At 42.8% G+C, this 26,673-nt stretch overlaps 1 protein-coding gene across 1 annotated transcript in view; it reads left to right on the top strand.

Annotated features, from left to right (window-relative positions):
- Window positions 1–29: 29 nt before the first annotated feature.
- Window positions 30–26,673, top strand: part of PRODH (proline dehydrogenase 1) — a 134,827-nt gene continuing 108,183 nt past the window's right edge. Inside the window, exons 1-2 of the mRNA XM_075831055.1 lie at window positions 30–450; window positions 2,998–3,206. Coding sequence (XP_075687170.1) covers window positions 121–450; window positions 2,998–3,206 — 539 coding nt within the window. The 5' untranslated portion in view covers window positions 30–120. The remainder of the gene's footprint in view (window positions 451–2,997; window positions 3,207–26,673) is intronic.

The raw sequence follows: 26,673 nt of genomic DNA, 5'->3' as shown, positions 1-26,673 counted from the left end.
AATGATTGGGGAGTTTCCTATGACGCGCGTCTAGTATCATGTGCGCGCAGACTTCACGTGTACTGAGCTCCACAAGTCCCTATAGACAGCGCGCAGCCTTCACTATAGACAGCATCACCTATGGCGTGCAGCAAGATGTCCCCCGCTGCGAGGCTGCTGCTCAGGAGCCCGCTCACCCTGCCGGTGCGGATGGGGTCCACAGCAGCCGCTGCCAAGGCGAAAGGGCAGGCAGCAGAGGATGGAGCCCAGGGGAAGCCGTGTCCGCTGAGCTCCCAGGTAGATCACATGGAGAGAAATGAGAACCTGCTCCTCAAGCCTTGCCCTGCTGGCACGATGAATTTTGAGAACACGCAGGAAGCCTATAAGAGTAAACCCACGTGGGAGCTGCTCCGAAGTCTTCTGGTGTTCTGGCTCTGCTCTGTCGATCCCCTTGTAGACCGGAACCAGCAGGTAAGATGCCAATGGGTGCCCACAACATCCGTGCTGCCTCTAGCGCTCCAGTGTCTCTTCTGTCTGCTGGGGGGACGTCAAGTCCGTGTCTGAGGAGCTTCAACCTGTGATAATCTCCAACACAGTCAAGTATGATGTCTTGCAAGGGTCAATGATACACACCCCCCTCCCATATGTTGGAGAAATCTTACTATGCCACCCCATGCCCATGTCAAGAAGTTTCTTTTGGTAAATAAAACCAAATTCCTCTTTTCTGTTGTTAAAGCTTTTGTTTTTCAAGATCTCTGCCTGCAGTCTTTGAATGGAATCCTTCCTGATTATGTCCTGCTGGCATAGGTGCATCGCCTCTTAGGGTGTATGTGAGCTCTCCTAATGTAATGAGCCCTGCATATGTGTCAGCAGGGACATGCACGTGATGGGTTTGGAACCTTTACATAAAGTGTTTCATTTCACTGACTGCAAGCAGAGATCTGGAAAAAGAATTGGGCATATTGAAATCCCACAGATCTGATTCTTCTTTACCTTGACCAATTCTGCTGAAATCAATACGTTTTGGTGATCTAATGTCTATGGACTACTTTGTCACTGGTTTTCAGGACGTATTTACATATTCATAGCATTTTTTCGCTGCTATGTTTTATTGAAGCTGCCAGATGTTTGGGTGACTTATTAAATTTTGCATTCATACAAGGCATTAGAAAAGCAGAAATGTTTAAGGGCATGTTCTATTTTTATTTTAATGCCAGCTTTTAAAACCATAGAAGCCGTACTGCAAACGTTTCTCCGTAAAACCAGCACGTATTAATGTGTGAATACCTCTATCGTAGTGACAGACCCCGCTAACTCCTGTACGGGGCATCACTACAAAGCGCACCCTGTATGTAAATGACACGGCCCCCTCAGCTGAGACCGCATGGCTTCATACACAACGCTTTTCTTCCAAAGGTAAGCTGCAATGTTTACATACGGAGCGCGCTTTGTAGCGTTGGGACGCGTTTTAAACTTTTTTTTTTTTCTCATACAACCGTTTTCAATATCTGTGGACAAAGGCAAAAATGACTCTTAGCGCTTTATGAAAATACAATGTAGCTTTGTAAAGACAGAAGTGAAAGTATGAAGACCAATAAACATGATCGTGCAAGTATGTCATTGCCTGGAGAATTCATAGTGAAAGACATTAACCCCTTCCCACAAAGGGGCGTACCGTTACGGATCAAAAAATATCACTCGGCCCACACACCGCAACATCAATGGAAAAATAAAGTTATGGCTCTTGAAATGCAGCAACATCTGCGCTTATTGTGCAAAAGTAGTGAAACTATAATTAAAAAAAAAAATTAAAGAGCTTCCGTTTTTTTTTTTTTCATGTGCCCGTAGACATTAATGGGCGAGCCTAGTCTGCAAAAGCTTATCAGAAATAGGTCATGCTGTGAGTTTCTCACTGAAAAAATGGATGTGTGAATAGCCCCATTAAATGGCATAGGGTCAGTATGCTGTCCGTTAAGACACTGACGAGAAACACATTTGTATAAGGCCTTGTTCACACAGTACACATTTTGCATGCATTTTTTTTAAGCCAAAACCAGAATTGGCTCCAGGAGAGGAGACCTAAAAGGCCTTCCTTTAGATATTTCCTTTTGTCTTCTGTTCCTGGTTTTGACTTAAAAAATACATGCAGAATCAGCAGTGTGTGAACGAGGCCTTAGAGTCCTTCTGCCTGTGCAAGATTGAGACTAGACATCCGTTCTGGGATAAACCAGGAGACTAAGGGTATGTTCACATGTCTTAACAAATTAAGTCTGAAATTACGGAGCTGTTTTCAGGCGAAAACCGCTCCTGATTTTCAGACTTTTTGTAACTACTCGCGTTTTTCGCGGCGTCCATTACGGACGTAATTGGAGCTGATTTTCAATGAAGTGGTTGATAAACTGCTCAAAAGAAGTGACATGCACTTCTTTGACGCGGGCGTCTCTTTACGCGCCGTCTTTTGACAGCGACGCGTAAAATTACACCTAGTCTGAACAGAACATTGTAAAACCCATTGCAAGCAATGGGCAGATGTTTGTAGGCGTAATGGAGCTGTCTTTTTAGGCGTAAAACGCCTGAAAATAGGTCTTGTGAACATACCCTTAGAGTTATGTCCAGGACTCCACAGCGACTTTTGGACGTGATAAAATGGCTGTCTATCACAACCTCAGTGTCTCCTTGTGGGGGAAACAAGTTGTGCAAGAATTTCGACATGGTCATAATTTCTGCCATTTATTATAAGCCACCCACCTGTGACTTTTCCTGTTGGAAAACATTGAGGTTGCGTGTGGATTGTGGCAAGCCGCAACTTTATCCTCTGTTTGAACAAAACTAAAATGAAAGCCTCAGCCTAACAGTTCTTTGCCATGTGACGATGGGAGAAGTATGACACGGTTTAATTGTATGAATTTAATGTCCAATAATCCGTGCACATGTCTTCAGTAAGCAATCTGTGTCCATGAATAAAAAAAATTACATGTATTTACTCTTCTATGATCTTCTTTTCGGTCTCCTTTTAAGCTACTTCAATTATCAAGAAAACTTCTTGGACAGAACCTCTTTGAAGGAATGATGAAGATGACTTTCTATGGACAGTTTGTTGCTGGAGAGGACCAGGAATCTATTAAGCCGCTTATAAGACGCAACAGAGCGTTTGGCGTGGGGTCTGTCTTGGACTATAGTGTGGAAGAAGACCTTACCCAAGAGGAGGCGGAAAAGAAAGAAATTGAGTGAGTATCATAAAATTGTTGTCATTGACCCAGCAGTCCGGGCAATGCACGGACCGTGGAAACCACGGTCGTGTGCATTGGCCCATTTGATGGAATGTGTTCTGTACTATCTGCAATTGTGGCTGCACAATTGCAGATAGTATGCGGCCGCAAATGCACGCTTGTGTGCCTAAGGCCTTCAGTGTGTCCTTTTGGCATATGTCTGGTTACGGTAAAGGGGATTTGGCATAGTTAAGCAAAGATTTCTGCCGTAATTTACGCGAATCTGTCGAGCCACTGTGGTCTGGCCCCACCTACTTTTGACGAGTGCCAATTGCAGATAATCTAAAAAAAAGTCAAAATCTTTATATACACGCACGCACGCACGCACGCACGCGCGCGCACACCATGTCGGGTGGAGGAGTATGGAGTGGATCCACGGGCTGAGCCCGCTCGATAGATTGAGCGTGTCAGCTCTTTCTTCCAACCGTCACTTCAGTGTAACGAGCAGGATCCCGCTTGTTTAAACCCTTATGCCGCGGTCCATAGCCATTAGAAACGCCCCCCCCACCCCCCCTGCAAAATCACTTCTTTTAAAAACAAAAAACACAAATGTGCAAATAACTTTACAGGTTAAAAATGGTTCAATGTAAGCAATACTTTACCCATGTACATATACAGCTATGGTTAACCCCCTAACAGTCACGTTAAAAGTGGAAATACCGGTTTTTGGTTTTTTTTAATTTTATTTTTAATTCCGAAGTGTAGCCGTGTGAGGTCTAGGCAGATAGAAAACCAGGAGATTTTGACAAGGAGGCTATGGTGAAGGGATGGACAGATTGCATAAAGGGGAATGTAGAGGGGAGGATAAGGTTTATTAAAATTACAATTTTTACTAGTTTTTTAAAAATATTTTAGACTGATCTGTGCTCCAAAAAATAGTATTGTAATTTCCTCCTGGCACATTGTAAAAATTTTATGCAGGACTTGATACTCATGGGCGCCTTCATGCAATTTTACATCAAAGTGTAATGTGTTAATAATGCATAAAAAGTCAAGTTTGTGGCTTAAAGTGGGACGCACAAAACCTTGTAAAAATAAAAGTTCAGGACGTACAGATTTCATACATGCCGTTTATGCCGATGTCTACATCCATGTCTCTTCACGTAATCACCAGAACTGTAGAAAGCCACAATATCCGTGATCCAGATGACGGTTGAAAATACAAGTCAGAGAGTCGGCAACTGCTCATCTTCTCATCCATGTAGTAGGAAAAAAACAAAAACGAAATGTCCCCCTACATATACTTTCTAATTGGTAGGATGGGTGGTGACTTGAAGGAAAGTTCCTGCATCCCATCACTGTAAGGATGTAGAAGGGGAGAGATCACCACAACAGGCTGTAATCTTTCATTCTTCCTCCTGTCATTTGCAGCTCCCCCTCCCACCCCTCCGTTACACAAAATATGGAAGATACATTTTTCATCCTGCTCCCCAACTTCAAACAAGTGCTATGTCTCAAATATGGCACCTACAGCTTTGATGTTTGTCATTTGAAAGCGAAGAATCGGGGCTTTATTCTGATACCAGAATCTCATCCTTTATATTGTAGTCACGGCAAGCGTTTCAAGTCAGAAGATATTACAAAAGGGTTAAAGGCTTTATCCACCTTCACAACCATCTCTTTTTTTTTTTTTTACATTGTCCCAATACATCTAAAATGAAACGTCTAATAGGTCTTAATAAAAATAATGTCCTATCATTTTGTTTCTACAGCTCCTATGCCAACCTATGCGTCTCCATGGTAACACAACAAACTTTTTGTAGTCTGATCTTGCAGTCGTACTCCCTTCCATCAGTCCCCTAATTCTTGCTAACCTAACGAATGTTTGTTAGCAAGAAGTAGAGGACCAATGGCAGGCAATATAACTGTAGAATCAGGCTACGTAGGGTTTGTTTGTTGTCTGTTACCATGGAGACACAAAGGTCTTTATAGGAGATTGTGGAAACAACGATACAACATTTGTAATGAAGACCTGAAAAAGTTACTTCATTTTTCATTTTAGTTGCCATGGGACAAAGAAAATTGGTTGTGAAAGTGGTCATAGCCTTTAACTTTGAAATAGGAAGTTTCGGGTCATTTCTAGTCTGTCAAACAATCCCTATCTTCCCTGTATTCAGCAGGGTAAATAATGTACTGAACAAGTAGTTCTAACCAAGTGTCTAGTAAAGGCCAAAACAAACCTGTGTCAGCTCATATGTCATAGTCTCCGTTTTATTTTATTACAGTAGTGGTAAAATGGATATTACTAGAAATGGTTTAAAAATGGCACAAATAAGTCCGAAAAATCTCGGTATCCAACGTTTCATGGAACTAGAAATTCTATATGAGGAAGTTGTTTGAGATCTTGTCATAGGATGTATGACCATATCCTAAATCACAATATTCAACCTTATGGCTCTATCACTAGATCTTCTTCGAATCATTTCACTGATGGCTAACGTCTGTCATGTTTGGCGCTGGGGCTTCACGGTATTCTGAGATCATCCACTCTCTCTTGTTGCAGTCTTTGTATTAAATCCAGGATACAATAACCAGTCCCCGAACACAAAATACTTTTTCATGTTGGAAACGTTGACCGAAGGATGAAAAAGTAGAATGCGGACTAGATGTTTACAATAAAATACTGTACATGTCTCTTCCAATGGCCAATCTTTTACAGTTCTGCATACTGCTTATACGGGTCAAGTGCAAATTCTTACAAAATTTAGGATTGCAATTTACCAAATTAGTCCAAATCCTTTTTATTTTTATTTTTTTTAAATGGAAAATCCACAATACATATAATTTTCTACAGACTTCATATCACTGTAAAGTTGGCCACACCATACCAACCTTAGGTGAGAACTTGGTCCCGTTCCTTGATTCCTTTTAGGGAGGATTGTTGACGATATTTTGAGACTCGCAACTTATTGTTTGTGGCAAATTCCTCTGATAGCCGGCTATGTTCATTATGGTCCCTCCCTATGGCGCCAAGTCTTTTATAGTGCGTAGATAAAGGGCAATGGTTAGTCCTCTTCAGTTGTTCAATGGAGGACTCAAAGGCCATCAATTGTGAGAAATGGACATGATGGAAATTAATTTACACCCACCCTCCCCATTGGAGAAGATGACCTAGGAAATATGAGATAACAAATTATTACATATGTCATCCAAACTATACATTCAGGATGATAAATATGTAATAGCAGGATAGGGTGGCAAATACTATTTCTTACTACTGTATCTACACATGGAAATTAGGTTTTCTAGGCGATTTTTTTTAATTTTTTGCAGCACAAAAATCAAGCTTAAAATATATGTAGCCTCCATTACGATTCCACGTCTGTCCGCATCATACGAGGAATCCTACTTCGTATGTTAGTGCAATTGCTTTGGTATGATGTGGTGACAGGACTGCATGGACATGGTGTCCTCCTGACGCCCTGCTCATGGACTGTAAGCAGGAGTGGAATTGTGACTTGCAAATTATCATCTTTTAGTTTTTCGAATCTGTTCCTGCCACACCAAAAAAAAAGTTCATCCCACATTAGCAGTAAGTATTACCTTGTTAGCTGTCACTGAATTGCTATTCTACCCATATAGTAGAAGGTAAATCACGTATGCTCCTGCCCACAGTGATAATTTTATCAGGTTATTCAACTTTTACTATATTTATATTAGAGACTTTAGAATCTTCTCTGGCACATACATATACAATTCTTTAATGGGTTGTACTCTGTCAGTGCAGAAAAGTTGACATATAATCGAATAATATTGAAAGTTACAGAAAATGCAACAGGGTGATACAATGGTCTGTGCCAAATGACTAATCCAGCTCGGAAACGCCTGTATTTTGAAAACAACTTATTAATTCTGGGCTGAACTTGGTCTCTATGCAAATCAGGAAACGTATTAAATTGCACTAGGCCGTCTTTAAAGGGGGTTCCACATGATATTTCATCCTAGCTTTTTATACAGACCGTAAATAATAAATCACACGGGCGTATGAACAATCGTTTGCGTTACATTCCGAAAACTTAGTTGTAAATGGGCATGTTTTCATCCATATTGAGTTACGTAAGCATGTCTGTATTACATCCGCTTGTCTGCATTAGATCTGTGGTGGATCTATTTTTTTTACATCAATACATTTATTCTCCGTAATCATTAAGATCCTATATTGTTTCAACCGTATAATATGCATCGAAATCGCGTTAATTTTTAGATCCATATTACAGATGCGATTATGGGTTCCCATTGACTTCTATGCGCTTTTCTCTGCAGCAAATCAGAATCAGATGATACATGGTCTATTTTTTTTATTTTTGCCCCATCCAACTCTGCATGTGTTCATGTGAATTGAACCATTGATTTTTATAGGGTCAGCGTGCAAACCATATTGTAGATCTGGATACCACAAAGAGATAAGAACCTTCGTGTGAATTAGCCCTAACCGTACCACTTCCAGACAGGTACTGTTTAACTCAGATGAAAGCTTTTGTTTCTGGTTTACTTTTTCAGTATATTTGTCAAACTTTAAGGCCCTGTTCACACAGTTTTTTAGCCGCGGAGGAGCATAAGTGTGTGTGTTTTGAAATACGTTTGCTTCGGCTAAGTTTACACTTGTGTTATATAATTCATTACTCTGATCCGTTTTAATCCTTATTCTTATCTAAAAACAGAACAGTTAAAAATCCCATTGAAATAAAAATAATGGATGCAAATGGATTATATCCGGTTTATATTGACACCAATGATAAAAATAACCCATCGTTAGACATGTGTTTTTTTTTTTGAACGGAGTAATAGTCCTGAGCGGCACTTATCTCAGTCAAGAGTGGACACACAGCAGACACAAAGGAATGCTAACTAATTCAAAGAAAAATCCCATTGATCCTGAGCGATTCCTCACATACAATGTCCTGACACTGCCCAGTGTCCATAGGTTGTCTGAGCCACGGCATACTGGGAGAAGGGAGTCTGAGGGGACCCGAAGAAGAGCGGTGAGTGTATTTATATTTTTGTAATTCATTTTTATAGTTGGAAGGGAAGGGGCTGCGCCCCACAGAGCAAAATTTATGGCACCTAGGAGCTGGGAAACCTTTCCGATATCATTTACCCCAGTTTCCTAGCGTTAAAGGGGTTGTACACTACCGGACAATTGATGACCTATACACAGGATAGGTAGTCAGTATATGATCGGTGTGGGTCCGACATCCGGACCCCACACCGATCAGCTGCTCCGGCTCCCTGCGGAGACCGGATTTTATTGCGCAATATTCAGTGTATGGAGCCGGAAGCAGATGGCTCCGTACACTGCATAGCGGCCGTGCCGCAGATCTGCTCCTACTCCCTTGACTAGGAGCAGAGCTGCAGTACTGTAGCTTGTCTGCTATTACCGGAGACTACATTTTCCGGCATGGACCTGCGGTGCCCGGAGGCAGCCGGAGCAACTGATCGGTGCTGGGTCCATGTGTCTGACCCTCACCGATCATATACTAATGACCTATTCTGTGTATAGGTCATCAGTGGTCCGGTACTAGACAACCACTTTAATTATAATGTCAGGCAGCAGGGGCCCCACCCCCTTTTTGTTATTTTCAACGCAAATTGAGACTTGGGCGTTTTTGTAACTTCTCTAAACCGGAAAGGTTAATAAATTCCAGTAAAGGTATGTTCACACGGCTTATTTTTAGAAGTTTTTAGGGCCGTAAACATCCCTTCAAAAGGCTGAAAATACGGGGGGGCTGAACGCCTCCAAACATCTGCCCATTGATTCCAATGGGAAAAACGCCATTCCGTTGCCACAGGGCGATTTTTACATGGCCGTTTTTAAAAAATGGTGTGGAATAAAAGTGCCGGTCACTTTTTGAGCCGGTTTTCATTGGGTCAATGGAAAAACCGCTCCAAAAACGTCCGTAAAAAAAGCTTGATGCTTGAAAAACGGCTGACAATCATAGACTATTTTCCCTTGAAAACAGCTCCGTATTTTAGTAATTTTTTGTTAAGCGTGTGAACATAGCCTAAGGCCGGATTCACACGAGCGTGTGCGTTTTGTGCTCGCAAAAAACACAGCGTTTTGCGCGTGCAGAAGGTACATAACCGCTACGTGTGTCAGCAGCATATGATGCGTGGCTGCGTGATTTTCGCGCAGCCGCCATCATTATGACACTGTTTGTAAACAGAAAAGCACGTGGTGCTTTTCTGTTTCCATTCACAGGTTTTACTGCTGTTGCGCGAATCACGCGTGTCACACGGAAGTGCTTCCGTGTGCTGCGAGTGATGCGCGAAAAACGGGCAAATATAGGACATGTCGTGAGTTTTACACAGCGGACACACGCTGTGTGAAAATCACGGAGAGTCTCAACGGCCCCATTGACTAACATAGGTCTGTGCGAGGCGAATGAAAATCACGCGCGTTGCACGGACGTATTATACGTTCGTCTGAATAAGCCCTAAATGTGCTTTTACATATTGGAGCTGCCCTGCTTATTCTGTAAAGAGAAGCAGTATAGCATATTGTATTTTATTGATATATTTGTTTATGTAGTCATACATAATGCACTTGTCCCCTATACGTAGCGCCACACATCCCCCACACTGTAGACAGCGCGCCACACACAGCGCTCCCCCCTTGTATATAGTGCTGCACAGCGTTCCCCCTTGTATATAGTGCTGCACAGCGCTCCCCCCCCCTTCTTGTATATAGTAAAACACAGCGCCCCCCCAAAAAAAAATATTTTATTTACCTTGCCCCGTTCCTGCGATGGACGGAGCGCTACACATCCTCCAGGCGGGACGAACGCGCAGACCAGCATGATGCAGTGACGTCATCACGCCGGCCTGCGCAGGATGTATTGCCAGCCCTTTATAGGCCAAGTTAGGCCTGCAGCCTATAGTATTAATTTGTATTTGCGTCCCGCTGACGCAAAAAAAAAGTGACACTGGCTGTCGCTAGCACCGGGGCCCCCCCTCTGGTGCTGGCGACACCACCGGGGCATGAGGGTGCCTGTGCGGTGATGTGGGGTTAAGGTGGCCCTTGGGCCCCGGGCGGCCGCTGAACCACCCTAATGATGAGCTGTCTCTGAGCTACGTTGTTTCCGTAAGTCCCATAGTAGTGAATGTCCGTTATGTAAACAGTGTAGCGTGCAAGCTACATGGTTTGAAACAACACGCTTCACTGGGAACACAGCGGTAGAACGGGGTTTAGAGGGCCCCGTTCTAGAGATGGAGATGGAGGTGGGTGTCGTGGGACTCGCATCTATCTGACACTTATGACCTATCCTGCGGATAGGTCCTAAAAGTCCCTGATAATAAAACCCCTTTAAGGTAGGACTGGACCAACCCCACCAAGGGAAAATTTAATCATAGCCTCTAAATTAAGGTTAAAAATATTCAATCCAATATCCGACAAATGCATTGCATCCCATCTATAAATGCTGGGCACTCCCCCCTGCCTATTTATTAGGCGTGTTTTATAGAAGGCAAAAAAATTGACATGGACAGATTTGTTAATGTATCACATCACACCGTTTTGTCCATGCTACCACGTAATATACCCAGGTAGATGTAGCTAGGGACCGCTCCATTGAACAAAGCTATGTTAAATGATGCCCCAGAGATGCTCTTGGCAATTTCCCTTTTTTCTTCTGCCCAAGGGATTTACCCGCAAAATCTGGAAAACTGAAATCATGACAACGCCTCAGCCACTGCACTATCCATACCCAGGATATCCACCACTTTAATTCAAATATTCAACTTTAAACAAATTAAAACTAAATGGCGCAGCAACTTGACTACTAACGGACACTTAGACGTGGGGCAATTTATCGCAAGCAGCACACCTTTGTTGTCAGCGTGCAAAATAATCCTATCTGCTAATGTAGAACCCCACAAAGATAATGACATCACTTCAGGAAAAAGTTCCAACAGGACCATATTTTTTTTTTTATTAACGGCTCGTGATCTGACCGTGAGGGACGCTGCTCACCATCGATCGTTCCAGAATGCTCCAAAACCCACAACCTTGGCATCTGTTAACAATTGCAACTGCTCAATCGACAGTCTGCTTGCCAAATTGAATGCCTATAATATACAAACAAATCATATTACAAAATCCTCTCTCATATTTTTAGAAATCCTAACGCAGAATTGCAAGTTTTTTTTCAAACCTGCGATTTGCAAAGCTGTACGTCTACAAAAAACTCACCCCATAGGCATTACCCTTGAAGCAAAACGTAGAAGACCTAAAAAAACGATTGTAGCGCCAGGAACTTTAGATTTTTTAACACTACATAACTTAAGTAAAAGTGACTTTAACTTTACAATCTTAACATCAGGTAACCTAAACTCACAGGAAAAGGAATTCATAATGCTTAAATACTCAATACAATTATCTACAGCTAAAGGAATGCCAAATTCAGAACAAACCTCAAAGGTGTATAACAACTGAGCATTCTGGTGAATTAACGGGGCCTATAAACAAAAAGTGGTCCAAATAATAACCCCTCCTTTTTATAAGCTTTACTGCCAAAACTAGAAAAAGTTTAAAAATAAAAGCAAGATAAAGAACAACCCATTGGTAAACCTTAGTCAATAAATCTGCATTCCCAGACCGAACACACTGCAGGGAGCCGGGCTCCTAGCATTATAGTGATCTATGACGCTAGGTGTCACTGCCTCGCTGCGGGATAACTGTCCCGTAATGTAATCATGTTTTCAGTATGTGACAGTTGTCCCGCAGTGACACCTAGCATCATAGATAACTATGATGCTAGGAGCCCGGCTCCCTGCAGTGTGTTGGGTCTGGGAAATGAGGTCAACGTACGGACTGTATATCACGGACTAAACACGCTCGTGTGTGGGAGGCCTTAGCCATCCAGGCCCAAACTGTTTTGATCATGGCAACTGCCTGGCCCAAAAGTGGAGTAGGTCATAGAACAGTCTTTATTAATACTATCGTTTAAAGGCTCACCAGCTGTAAAATGCAAATGTATTAGCGTTAAAAAAACATTAGGTTCCTTTTTAGAAACCTCTCCCAATGGGTACAAACCATAATTAGAAAAATGAGGAGCATCAAAAGGCATTTTCCCAAGAGTATCTCCTTCCGTATCCTCCTATATAAGCAGATTTTAAGTTATCCACCAATTGACAACCTGACCCAGCAAAACTGGGCACCTTTAAAACCCTGACCAAACCCATTGGTGAGCAGCTGTGCTATTTGACGGTTTGGACACTGTATGAGCCAAGGCAGCATTGACTCCAGCTTTACCGGAGTCCATGCATTTTGGCAATAATTCTTTTGTGGAGGGCTGGGAAGGAAAGTTGTGTTTTTTTTTTTTTTGTTTTTTTTTCATGCACCTTGACACTGCGTCATTTTCTCCACAAAAGTAACATTCCTGGAAAAACGGAAAGCTTTTGGCGTAAATTTTAATCATACATAAACAAGCTAAAACTCCCAAAATTTTTATTGGCCTCCAATACAATATGTACCTTCTGAAATAGGCCTGTACGTTTGTCAGTGAAAATTTCACCCATCATACTGGCATAAATGCAGTATGCCTGTAGCCAATTGTTAAACGACTTTCCACAGGTCGCCACCTCCTATTTTCCTCTGATTTTGTTTTTTTCTTTTCCAGCTTCAAAGAAAATTACTTTAAATGCTGGTAAAAGAGCAAATTTATATAATCATTGTGCCATGTTTCCTCCTTAAATGAAGGAGACAGGTGATAACCTAAGGAGGAAACTGCACATGTCAGCGCCTCCTTGTAGCCAGTTTCTACTACCTCTCTAACACCTGAGCTCCTAGGGGACACTACTCAGGAACCGTATATAAATTACATCAAGTCCGTAGTCTGTGGACCTCCATACCCTAGAAACATTTAAAGGGGTACTAGCTAGTGAAGGGGAAGCCGTCCTGCTGTTAGCAGCAGCTACAGAGGGAGGGAGAGATTATTGCGTGGATGTGACTTCAGCTTTTGTTAAACCACACTTGCCACTCCTGTTGGGCTGATGCTCCAATGGCTCAGATAGCTTGGTAGCCGCTGGAACCAGAGACCAGCAACAACACTAGGCTGGCGATCTCTACGCGCCTGCTGTGGTTGTATTGATGGTGAGCGACGCTTGTAATCCAGTAAACTCTTCCTGGATAGGCCTCTGCTGCTCCTCTTCGTCCTCTGCTGTCCTCTTATTGGTAATGGTGAGTATGTGTGTTGCCGACAATTACTCCATAGGCCTGTATGTCCTCTCTCACTAGATGCTGCTGGAAACCTAGGGGGTACATCCACTGATGTCGCTGCTGCTTCCTGTAGACCACCAGAACTTTGCACTCCTTTGTTGCTCCCATCGATTACTTCATTGCTGGTCTGCAATTCGTTGAGGAAAGTCTCCAGCCAAGCTGCTGTCTCTGACGATTCCTCTGGGTACTGACATTATCCTCATTCTTTCGTCCGGGCATCATCCTTCCTCTTCTCAGCTGTATGCCGATTATCGACCAAGACCACCACAAATCACTTCACTTTAACATAAGCTTAGTCACGTGACCGTATTCATCCCTGTCCTGTTGCCAGGCCTTCCCAAATCTTCCTCCGCCATGTAATGTCACATGGACTACTACAGTGGCTTAATGAGAAGTTGTACCAGACAAAGGCAGAATCTGTGCTGCTAACCGGCGGTAAGATCTTCTCGCCAAAATTATTTAACCATTAAGAGGAATCTACAGAGGTGCTTGCAATCCCATGTGGATCCTCCTAATGGCCAATTTCCTTCATACTGCTTGTGTATGGTCAGAGTTAGTCTTTGATTCTATATTCTATGTAATTATAATTCTGTAACTGCAGTATCATACATTTTTTATAAACATAATGTGTTCTTATTTTGTAAAAAGCTTGCGACAGACCTCTTTTTGTTAACAAACCCAATCCCCGTGGTTTTTTCCATTTATATATCAATGCTAGGTATATAAGTATTTAAAGGATACATCTTTATGGTTCAAGCATATTCCTCAGTGCATAATGTTATCCAGTGTATATAGTATATCTCACGTGTGCTTTTGATTTCTGCTTTTACATACCACCCGCTGCCATATTTTTCCTCTCACCTTTCTTTTAAGCTATTGAATTTTACACGTTTGAACTCCTTTCCGACAGCTGGGGAAGAAGACCATTTGTCAAACTGAACAGTGCTGAGTTATAAGTACACACCATGGGACAGTGATCAGGAGAGCAGTGAGGAAATTAAAATGCGCGTCCATACATATTTTTTGCAGAACTAGGAAGCTGTGAAGAACGTGATTAGGATGGCAAGGGGAATGTGAAGCTAGTATGTAAATCCACTTTTGTTGCAGGCTCCCCACGTAACCTATCTTTTCTTGTATCGGGAGTGCTGATCTGATAAATATAAAGGTGCACTGTGCTTTTGAGCGGGGCTTGGATACATCTGCCAGCTGAATGTGCCCAGCTAGAGTTTTCCTCCTGGCATTTATTTCACTTGACTCTGAATGATTAATGTACAGATGATACAGCCTGATGGTTCGGATGTGCTCTCAAGTCCTTATATCCTGCTCTAAAATAAATAAATAAAGTAGTTTATCTGCTTTGAGCCACTTTTGGCTCATCCTGCAGATACCTGCTGAGCTTCACCGAAGAAACCAAAACCAGCTGTAAAAAGTGATTAAATGCTTGCTGTCTTCTCTTTTAAACAAAAGACAATAAAGAAATTACTACGGCTCTGTTGACACTTGCAATCATGAATTCCAATTTTACAGGAGACTTGACCGAAGTTACAGATCCGTTCTGATTTTTCATGATCCGTTACGACGGATCAGTTTTTTTCTTCTGTTCACATCTGCGTCAGAGGCTCATTAGACGCCTTTATCTTTCTTGCCGGATAAAATGGTGCAGAATGCTGTGCTATTTTGTCCAGCAACACTGTGACCGAAACCCAACAGAACCCATTTAAAGACAATGGGTTCCATCGGGCGCCGTTGGTTTCCATCATGAGACAATTCTGGTCCTTCTGTTTTTCCCTCATTCTGCTCCTATAAGTAACGGAAAACAGAATGCAGATGTGAATGAAGAATTATAATGGATTAATCAAGTTTGTCAGGTATCTGTTGTGGTTTTTTTTTTTTTTGGGGGGGGGAGGGGTTTGCTGGATAAAATACTGCAAAAGAAATCCTGTTAAGTGGAGTGAACCAGCTCATTTTTCTCTAAGTTGGATATATTACAAAGTTTTTTTTTTTTGTTTTTTTTTAGTTTTGTTTGTTTTAGATTCGCTTGCAAAGTAATTTGAAAAGTTAGTAACCATTTATAGTTCTGCTCCTTTGGGGCACAGGTATGATCTGTTATTGTAGCTTAGCTAGATGTTTAAGTTGCAGACTCTGGGGTAGTCTGAAACACACCTCCTGGCTAATAGATGACTTTGGCTGCTGCTCTTTTTAACCTTCGCTTTTCTACTGCCGCTCAGAGTGCTCAGAATGACTTCTGTTTTTAAGCACAAGCTTTCCGGGAAGTCATTGCATGGAGAACTATTTTTCAGTAAGAGCTCATGCACGTGGGTACAGTGCCTTTACAACAGTCCATGGAGGCTGTATGGTTCCTTAGTACTAAGCCATGTGTCTTAGGCTTTGTTGGGCACAGTATGTACAATGCTTCTAGGGGAGAACACTTCCTTTCCATACGGCAGCAGTCCCCAACTTTTTATTTTTTAACCAAATCCAGTTTTGTGCAGGACAATTTTTCCACGGACCACAGGAGGGGTTTAGGGTCAGTTCACACATTGTGTAAATACTGTAGATTTTCCGCAGTGGAATTCGTTGCAGAAAATCTGCAGCGTAATATAGTAGCAGCAAAGTGGATGAGATGGAACAAATCTCATCCACACGCTGCATAAATATTGAGGGGAAAAAACACTCAAATTGACATACGGTGCAGCGTTTTATTCCGCAGCATGTCAATTTGTATTTGCGTGATCACTGCTTATTTGTTGCAGGTTTTCCCCATTAAATTCAATGGGGAGGTAAAACTCGCAACAAATAGCAGTTGTTTTTTTGGGCCGGAATCGCTGCGATTCTGCCGCAATGAACGCAACTCAGAAAAACATCTCTTACTTGGGCCCCATGCACTCAACCGTATGTTTCATCAGTAATTGCGGACCGTAATACTGACCGTAATTACGGACCCATTCATTTCAATTGGCCACGAACACCTCTCAGTATTTTTACTGATGGGTGTCCGTGCTGAAAAAATTATAGAACCTGTCCTATTCTTGTCAGTAATTACGGCAAGGACTCTCCGATAGACGGCTACTGATGTGCGTCCGTAAACCATCCGTATTTATGGAAGCATTGCTATTCTACATGTTGATATCATTTGCAACCTCCCTCTCTTTGTAAGGATCCATATATACGGATGCAATATGGACTGTATTTACGGACACCCTTCCGCATATACGGATGCCTACTGATCTGTATTTACGGTCAGTATTTCGGGATAGATGAAAAGACCCCATGCACACGACCGTGCCTGCAATCAGGGCCCGCGATTGCGGGCACGGCCGGCCGCTGACTGACAGCCGCATTTTTGGGCCGTGCTCCCATACAAAGTATGGGAGCACGGCCCGCAAAATGCGAAAGAACGGACATGTTCCATAATTCCCGGAACATTTCCACGGCACTGACACCCTTCCGTAGTGCTACAGAATGGTGTCCGTGTTCAATGAAAGTGAATGGCTCCGTTTTTGCGGACCGCAATTGCGGTCCGCAAATACGGAGGTTTTTTACGGTCGTGTGCATGGGGCCTTACTCAGAAATTTCAGACTATGACTATTCATCCCATGTGACAGCTGCAGCCAATCGCAGTATGCTGGCCTGGATGACGTCATAGGGCCGGCCTCCTGGGATGACGCTTTATCCCATGTGACTGCCGCCGCAGCGGTATAATGGGATAAAACGTCATCCCAGTAAGCCAGCCTACTAGCAGGCCGGCTGAATGTTCAGCAATTTTCCGCAGCGCACATTCCGGACGAAAATCCAACACAATTTGGTGCGGTTTTTCACCCGGAATTCCCTGCGGCCATCGGGACGGATACCAGATACCGCGGCCTGGTACCAAATGATCCGCGGTGGTTGGGAATAGCTTTCACACGGCAATAAAAAGCAGTCCGCGTGTCGGGCCGGATTTCCCGGCTCGACAACGGTACATGTGAATGGGATTCCTGCCATCCTAGTCATTTATAGTGCCAGCAGTCCCTGCTGTTCTGTACTGAACAAAATGATGCAGTACGGAACAGTAGTTCCGTGGGGAAGCAGGGACTCCTAGCGTCTGCAATCTCTGGTCAGGTATTCCTCTCCAGGAGGAGCCCCTATCGTCACTGTCCATTTATGGACAGTGACTTAAGGGGCTCCCTCTAGAAGTGAAGTCCCCGGCCAGGGCATCGCAAGATCTCTGGCCTGGGAGGTCGCTGTCCATATATGGACAGTGATGTCGGTGGCTTCCCCTGGAGCCTAATCCCCGGCTAGAGCGTTGCCAACGCTTTGGCCAGTGGATTCCACTCTTGGAGAAGCCCCTGGCGTCCCTATCCATATATGGACAGTGATGTGAGGGGCTACTCCTGGAGTGGAATCCCCTGCCTGAGTGTCGGCAATGCTCCGGCTGTGGACTCCTTCCTAAAGGGAGCTACAGTGGCACGATCTACTTGGGGGGTTGGCACTCTACGTGGGCACGGTGGTTCTATCTACATGGGCACTGGTGTTTTTAGGGGGTTGGGAAAAAAAAACATTTTTTTTTTTTTTTTTTTTTTTTTACGCCAATTAAAAACGGATGGCAACAGGACAGACGGACTGGAAATGGATGAAAATTTGGAGACACGCTGATGCAAAACGGGCATGAAAAACTGACCTTTAATGGCTTTTTGTCGTGTGAATGTTGCCTAAATGACTGATTTCAGGAGTCCCATCACTATTACCCAGGTCAGGCTGGGAAATCAGGTTGACACATGGACCTTTTTCCGGATCCAATCAAGGTCGTGTGAATCCGGCCTTAATGTCATTTATTTAAAACCCCATCATGGGGCCGGTACTGCACAGGGTCCTGTTCAGACTTCAGACACTAATGTAATCTCTCCACAAAGTGCCTGCTTTGGGCTATCTGCCTTGCCCTGCTGCAATTTACACTGCTCTCGCCTGCAATGTTGGGGGCCAGCTGAAGGGGTGACGGGCAGAGAGGGATATTAGTGGACGCAGTACATAATTGATGATAGGTTGTTAACCTGTTCCCCGGCAGGGAACAGGTTAACAGAAGTTATAGTAAATTAGATATACATTCTTCCAATTGTATTTTTGATAAAGTATTGACAGAGGTTAAAAGTTGTAAAATTACGTACAATTCTAGTAATATATGTTAACTTATTTATGTACAGAAAATGTATTAGACGATCTCTCGTTTTTTTTTTGTTCAGTTTATTTACCGGTAATAAGAAAATCGGGATTCAAATCGAAAACCACCCATAGGGTTGAAAAAAAATAATCTAGATTTTGTTATTTGGCAAAGTCGCCCAGCCCTAGGCATAGCAAAGCAAGTGTTGCAACATACAGGGGCGTTTCATATGCCAGTCTTCGCTTAAAGCACACCGGAATAAGATGCAGCAAATTTATTAAGGGAGTCAGAGATGCACGCCTCTTAATAATTTTGTTACATCTTCGGTGGTCCGTGTGCCACAGAATGAAATCTACGCCAGCTAGGAGCTTTGACGTTGTAACCGGCCTTTTAGTCTGAGACGTCTGTCAATAAGCCGTCATTCATTTCAGCTGCCATAAAGCACAAACAACCTACTGCACTGTCTATACAGACCGTATAGGAAGGGTGTATTTTCAGACTGGCCTCCCCATGAAAAGCAGTTTTAAAAAAAAATAAAGTAATAAAGTAAATCCAACAATCAAAAATGACAGACCTAGAATTTCTCTTTTGCAGACTTACAACTAAGGCTGGGTTCACACCTGCGTTGTGCCATTCCGTTCTCCGTCAAGCGAATAACGGAACCAACAGACAACGGACATCGCCAGTTGCCGACTGAACCCATTTACTTTAATAGCTTCCGTCGCGGTGTCCGTGATTTTACCCGACACAATAGCGCAGCGTGCTGTGCTATTGTCTCTGGTAATCCCTGCTGGATCTGCGACAGAGGAGCCTCAGACGCAGATCTAAACGAAGCCTTAGTAAAGCAAGTCAGCCAGCTAAATATGCATATTACAGGGACAGGTCTGTTCTTTTAACCAAATCGGCGCACACAAATATTGTACAGTTTGGCTAATGACAGCCGTTAAAGAATACACCTGACTTATGGGTCCTATGTATTCATGAGAAGAGAGCCCCCCCCCACATCTCCGCTGTGAATGCGCGCACACACCAGCCGACTTACATCTACCAGCTGTCCATCACTGTGGAGAGGCGAGGGTAGCGCTCTCCTCTTAAGGGCTTATTCAGACGAACATGATATACATCCGTGATTTTCACGCGCCTCGCACGGACCTATGTTAGTCTATGGGGCCGTGCAGACTGTCCGTGAGTTTCATGCAGCGCGAGTCCGCTGCGTAAAACTCACGACATGTCCGATATTTGTGCGTTGTTAGCGCATCACGCACCCATTGAAGTCAATGTGTGCGTGAAAATCACGTGCAGCACACGGAAGCAGTTCCGTGTGACGCGCGTGATTTGCGCAACAGCAGTAAAACCTATGAATGAAAACAAAAGCACCACGTGCTTTTCTGTTTACAAACATACAGAATGTCATAATGATGGCGGCTGAGCGAAAATCTCGCAGCCACGCATCATACACGGAGCTGTTAAGTACCTTTTGCTCGTGCAAAACGCACACGCTCCTGTAAATCCGGCCTAACTAGGAGTACAGTTCATTGTTTTGATTGCTCCTATTAGCCAACCGGCACTATTTTTGTGTCGTTTTGGCTAATGGCAGAACAGACTTGTCCCTGTAAACTGCTGTCCTGAATTAGGGCAGCGTGTTCAGTTGACAGATCTGCTTTAATAAAACAAAAATAAAATACATGAGACATTCCCTTTTTAAGATTTTAGTTTTAACTGATTGATCAGATGGCAGCTTCACTACATTTTATATTGTGCATGTGTCCGTCAACAAGGTTTATGATGCCCGCTGTTAGAAACTGCGAACTAGTTCATACCTTTCATTTCAGTTCTATAGGTCATTAAAAAAAATAATGGAAAGTTTTTTTTTTTCACATTTTATTTTAAGGAGGTGTATATTTTTCAAATGTCCTTTGTGTGTCCTCTAAAGTTTACGTTTTTGGCAAACAAGTTAACCGGAGATGTTACTGCACAGGGACCAGTATTAACAGAGAGTCATTGTCAAGGACATGAACACCAAGTCCTAAATTTCGAGCGAAGTTGTCTGGCAAAATCCATTTGCCTTTTAACGATTAAAAATTCCAATTTTCTTTTTTAAGCCTCAATTTTCATTTCACAGGCATGAACGAATAGATACTTGATTTTTCAGGCATGGGCACGGCTCTATGCAACTTTTCTTATAATACCAAATTTTTTATTTTGGGTTGCGTTTTTTTATTTATTTTATTCATTGCCATTACCAATGCAACTTGTGTAATGGATTTATATGCAGTCAGTCATGTTTGCTTCAATCTGGGTAGTGTAACGCCTTAATTTGATATATTGAACATTTTTATTTTATGATGTTTTGAAGCTATTTTTTCTGCTGCAGCTACTACACGGGCATATAACTCTATCACACTGGTTTGAACATCTTTCATGCCCACCCATTAATAGCTAGAACAGGAGATCCTCATATCTTTGTCATTTAATCTTCACACCTGCTGAATTGACTGCTTCCTAAATCCCGTCTAGTGGTGTTATTCCAGGCCTTGTTCTTTTCCAATTTGATAAGACAGAAATCCTTATCTACACCTTTGCTACTGTTTTTTTATGTCTCTACTCGGCAGCATGGAGCACTGCAGACAGTTTAACAAGCTGTAAGAGACGGGTGTTAGACAGCGCTGTTGGTCTGGGAATAGCCGGTGTTCCTCCTAGAGAGGATGGATGGTCTCAAAAATAACTGTAGGCTTTTACAGCTTTTACCAGCGTACCTGTGACAAACACCTAATTTGCAAGAAAACTCATTTATAGTGGTCTCTTAGACGTACAGTATGTTTTCTCTGCACGTTATGTTTTAGACTGCAATGAGTTTACAGGATCAAGATGTATGAAATCTAAATTTCAAGGGGGTTCATGCTTAATAACCCTTCTGCAAACCGACAACTCATTGTCATTTTATTGTACTTCTCCCGCGTTTAAGACTCTTGTTTTATCTCCTCTAGTGCGCTCTTGGGTAAAGCCATGGAAGCTGATGTAGTGCATTCTTGCATACAGTTCCCTTTTAATTATAGGGGGTTTTGGCTCCCCGAGAAACCGCTAAATGTTGTGGCATCTGCTTCGTGAGGATATTTAAACAATGAACTGACAATCCAAAAACCGCAATGACAGATTCAGTCTCAAGGCTAGCGTTCCCATAGATGTTTTCTCTTGTTTATCTCTTAACTATGTTATGAATTCATTCTAACACGTTCTTGTCACGCTTGATAAAGTGAGTATCTGGGGCATCCAAATAAATCAATGGGTATTACTAGATGCATATCCTATCTGCTTCCTATATATAACAAGCACTAATGAAGCAGGGGGCATGTGCTGCTGATGTAAACTGTTGATACTAATTTGTTTATGGTGATATTTTGATTTTGTAATTTAAAAAAAATAAATAAAAATTATTTGTCGCACTACAGTGCAAAACAATAGGACACGTAAAATCGTTTTCCGTTTTAACAGATTTCATTTTAATGAATCTCTATTCCAGGAAAATAGGATTCAGGGGAATCTCACTTTTAACAATCTTCTTTCAATTAGGGCTTATGCAAGATTTTCTAACACCACCATTCAAAAAAAAATATAAAGTACAGTGAAGTTTACCGCTCAGACGGCACTGGTAACAGTCCAATATCATTCAGTATGGTCTCTCTCCCAGAAAAATGCAGTGGACAGTCCGCAATCCAATGAGGGTGTGGATGGTAATTCTTATCCTTGTAGTTCCACCAGGCTCCTTATCGTCTCCCTCCACATTCAAAGAACTCCTGGTAGGAAAAGGATCTTATGTCTCTAATAGATGGAAAAAGGAAGACACATAGTGCAACACCCTCTGCAAAAAGATTGCTCCACGCCAAGTTTAATCCATACTCACAGAAGTAACAAGAAATAAAAGCATCAAGGTAAGTAAAAATCTTTAAAATTTCTAGGCGGCACGCCAAACACTCTCGCCCGACCCTGGGTTTCGCCCTTCCGGCTTCCTCTGGGGCATCAAAAAAAAATATTCCCACTCCTGCGCTAGCTACCACTGGCCATCTTCGCTTGCTAAGTGGAAAAGGGAGAAAAAGTGCCAACCCAGCGTTTCAGTAACAGAAGGTGATCACAGGGTCTACACAACGTCTGGTGGCAGGGTCTGTTGCTAGGTAGCCACCGGTAAGAGTTGGCAATCTCGGCACTAAATGGTTTAGCCAAAACAATTTGCAGTGAAAAACGACCGTATTTTAATGCATTGAAATCCCATACAGGTTAAAAGTTTGTACCATCAAAGGGCTAACAGACACTGCGTGCGGACAGTCGTTTTAGTTTGTAAGCGTAACGATAAATGGCCTACGTAGAGTTGGTCGTCGTCTTCCCCCTCCCCCCCCCCCCCTCGGCATAAGGAGGCGGCTAGAGGAATGAGAACAGAGCGATGGCCTGTGCATGGTGCCATTCCATTCAGAGTCTTTGGAGCTGAAGGAAACCGCAAGGTGGACCCCCACCAGTCTAGCGTTTATCACCTGTCCAGTGGATAAGTGAAAAAATGCTTTAGACTGGAATGTCCCTAGTTAAAGGGTTTTTCTGGCTTTAGGTTTAGAAATCTAATCACTATATGAATGAAAAGTTCTAAAATTTTCTAACATACTTTTACATTGTAATTCATCACCATTCTCAATCTATTAGCTTGCTGTTAGTGAATAAGAATACTGTTTTGCAGTCAGAGTATTCAAATCGCTATATAGCTAGTCCTGATCTCCGCTGAGAAGTGGATACAATTTGTCAGGCTAGGCAATGCTTTCTGAGCTATATACAGTGAACACTCCCCAGAAGATCACCCCCTTGAATACATTCCCCCCTGCCATCCAGAATACATTTGTCTGTGATCACTTTTCCCCACCATTATAGTTTGTGAGCTGCCCCTCCATAAGCAGATCACCCCCCAATCTGACCAAAAACTACTTTTTCCAGGTGAAACCCTTTGATAAGACCACAAATTGGACTGCATCCCCGGACCAGAGAGACAGGAGGGGGCTTGCTTGGCACATCAGCGGAGAGAAGTTGACAACATTTTGCCACGTGATTGTGGCAGGGAGAGCAGGAGGAGCACTTCCACACCACAGAGTGTCCTATTAAGGATGGAGGAGGATGGGGTGTTGGAGGAGGAGGGAGCAGCACATGTTGTGCTGCACTGAACTGCCTGAAAGATTGCTGCACAAGGGATCCTGCAGACTGCAACTGGGATATCAAGTTTAGCAGTGAGGGGATATGGAGAACTGAGCCTGACTGGGGTCTAAGAATGAGGGGAGCCATACTGGTGTGCTGAATAAGAGTGGGAGCCATGCTGGGGGATAGGAATGAGCGGGCTGTTTTTATTATTTGTCTGCTATGTGTGTTTGCTATCGGCATTCTCATTACTTTTTTTTTTTTTCTCTTTTGAGAGGACCACCAAAGTGACAAGGTTATATGCTCATTAGGCTACGCTATTGCGCCCAGCAGAACGAGTGGTTTGGTGCACAACGGAGACAAACGGAAACCATGGGCACCGGATCCGTCACCATTGAAATGAATGGTGATGGAGATGGAAAACTCTGGTTTCCGTCTCTGTTCAGGGTCCCGTTCTGACGGAAAGCGACGGAACGTCAGAACGGGACTTCAACGCAGATGTGAACGAGGCCTTAACATGGTATATAAACCGTATGACGAATGCCCTATTGAAAAATACAACTTGACCTGCAAAAATTACTGCGGTCCTTAATGCCCAAACCGGCTCTGTTCTTCAGGGGTTAAACAAACTGAGCAGCAAGTGTCTGATATTCCATATAGATTTTATATCCCCTCTAACCGTTGGATTTGAATGCTTTGTTCTGTATATGGACCGTTTACTATAGGAGAAGAATTGAAGTGTAAGTATTGCTATGTTACACCGTGCTGGATGCAGGTTTCCAGTGTGCTTGTTGCTAAATGTTAGAACGTTTGGACTGGGGTGGAGTGGTGACCATGAAATTATTATGCTGAATTACAGTTACTGTAGAATGTGTTTTGTGCCAGAGGGATTACATAACATTGAAGTGAATGTGTACCATCCACACCCCTGTTTGTTATTGGCTGGGGTGGAGGAGGCTTCTGTTGAGACGTGTGACTGCGTTTACGTCAGTGAAGTTGGAGTCATATGGTTATCTGATACTGTGTGTGACTTTCCATCGTGCTGAGATCAACGTGTTCTGAGCAGCGACATTTTATAATACCAGCTGGCTTAGTGTTTGTGTAGCAGGATTGTTCCTGCAGAAACTAATAGACATTTACTCTAGGTTGGTTTGCAGAACTGTGATGCGTAGGAGGAAACCGCAGAATAATAAATGGAATGTAAGCTTTCAATCTGCATCCGATACGGTCAGGGCAATGTTTTTATAAAGGTTGTATTTTCAGCTGCCCATAGTATGACACGGACACAGACCTAACTGGGTGAGATCAGGGCAACAGTGACTGCCAGTCTGCCTTTTTACGGCGGTCAATAATGGCCTAAGGGTGTCTCCTGCAGGCTGGAGTCTGTCATTTGCGGTCTGATGACAGCCGAACTCCTGTTCTAACGGCCAGGATCAAAGGAACCCCGGTACCGGATATTTAACCCCTTAAAGGCCTCGGTCCTATTTTTTATTTTGTAGAAAGTATCAAATCTGTTATGCGTGTAATTAAAAAAAAAATATATATATATATATATATATATATATATATATATATATATATATATATATATATACACATACATACACACACATACACTACCGTTCAAAAGTTTGGGGTCACCCAGACAATTTTGTGTTTTCCATGAAAACTCCCACTTATATTTATCAAGTGACTTGCAAAATGACTAGAAAATCTAGTCAAGACATTTACAAGGTTAGAAATAATGATTTTTATTTGAAATAATAATTTTCTCCTTCAAACTTTGCTTTCGTCAAAGAATGCTCCATTTGCAGCAATTACAGCATTGCAGACCTTTGGCATTCTAGCTGTTAATTTGCTGAGGTAATCGGGAGAAATTTCACCCCATGCTTCCAGAAGGCCCTCCCACAAGTTGGATTGGCTTGATGGGCACTTCTTGCGTACCATACGGTCAATCTGCTCCCACAACAGCTCTATGGGGTTGAGATCTGGTGACTGCGCTGGCCACTCCATTACAGATAGAATACCAGCTGCCTGCTTCTTCCCTAAATAGTTCTTGCATAATTTGGAGGTGTGCTTTGGGTCATTGTCCTGTTGTAGGATGAAATTGGCTCCAATCAATGGCATTGCAAAATGGAGTAATAGCCTTTCTTATTCAAAATCCCTTTTACCTTGTACAAATCTCCCACTTTACCAGCACCAAAGCAACCCCAGACCATCACATTACCTCCACCATGCTTGGCAGATGGCGTCAGGCACTCTTCCAGCATCTTTTCAGTTGTTCTGTGTCTCACAAATGTTCTTCTGTGTGATTCAAACTTCGATTCGTCTGTCCATAACACTTTTTTCCAATCTTCCTCTGTCCAATGTCTGTGTGCTTTTGCCCATATTAATCTTTTCCTTTTTATTAGCCAGTCTCAGATATAGCTTTTTCTTTGCCACTCTGCCCTGAAGGCCAGCATCCCGGAGTTGCCTCTTCCCTGTAAACGTTGACACTGGTGTTTTGCGGGTACTATTTAATGAAGCTGCCAGTTGAGGACCTGTGAGGCGTCTATTTCTCAAACTAGAGACTCTAATGTACTTGTCTTGTTGCTCAGTTGTTCAGCGGGGCCTCCCACTTCTCTTTCTACTCTGGTTAGAGCCGGTTTGTGCTGTCCTCTGAAGGGAATAGTACACACCGTTGTAAGAAATCGTCAGTTTCTTGGCAATTTCTCGCATGGAATAGCCTTCATTTCTGAGAACAAGAATAGGCTGTCAAGTTTCACATGAAAGCTCTCTTTTTCTAGCCATTTTGAGAGTTTAATCGAACCCACAAATGTAATGCTCCAGATTCTCAACTAGCTCAAAGGAAGGTCAGTTTTATAGCTCCTCAAAACAGCAAAACTGTTTACAGCGGTGCTAACCTA

This window comes from Rhinoderma darwinii, chromosome 1 (genome assembly GCF_050947455.1).
Source record: "Rhinoderma darwinii isolate aRhiDar2 chromosome 1, aRhiDar2.hap1, whole genome shotgun sequence".
Classification (NCBI taxonomy): domain Eukaryota; kingdom Metazoa; phylum Chordata; class Amphibia; order Anura; family Rhinodermatidae; genus Rhinoderma; species Rhinoderma darwinii.
The sequence above is the reverse complement of the archived record's forward strand: the minus strand, read 5'-3'. Positions and strand labels throughout refer to the sequence as shown.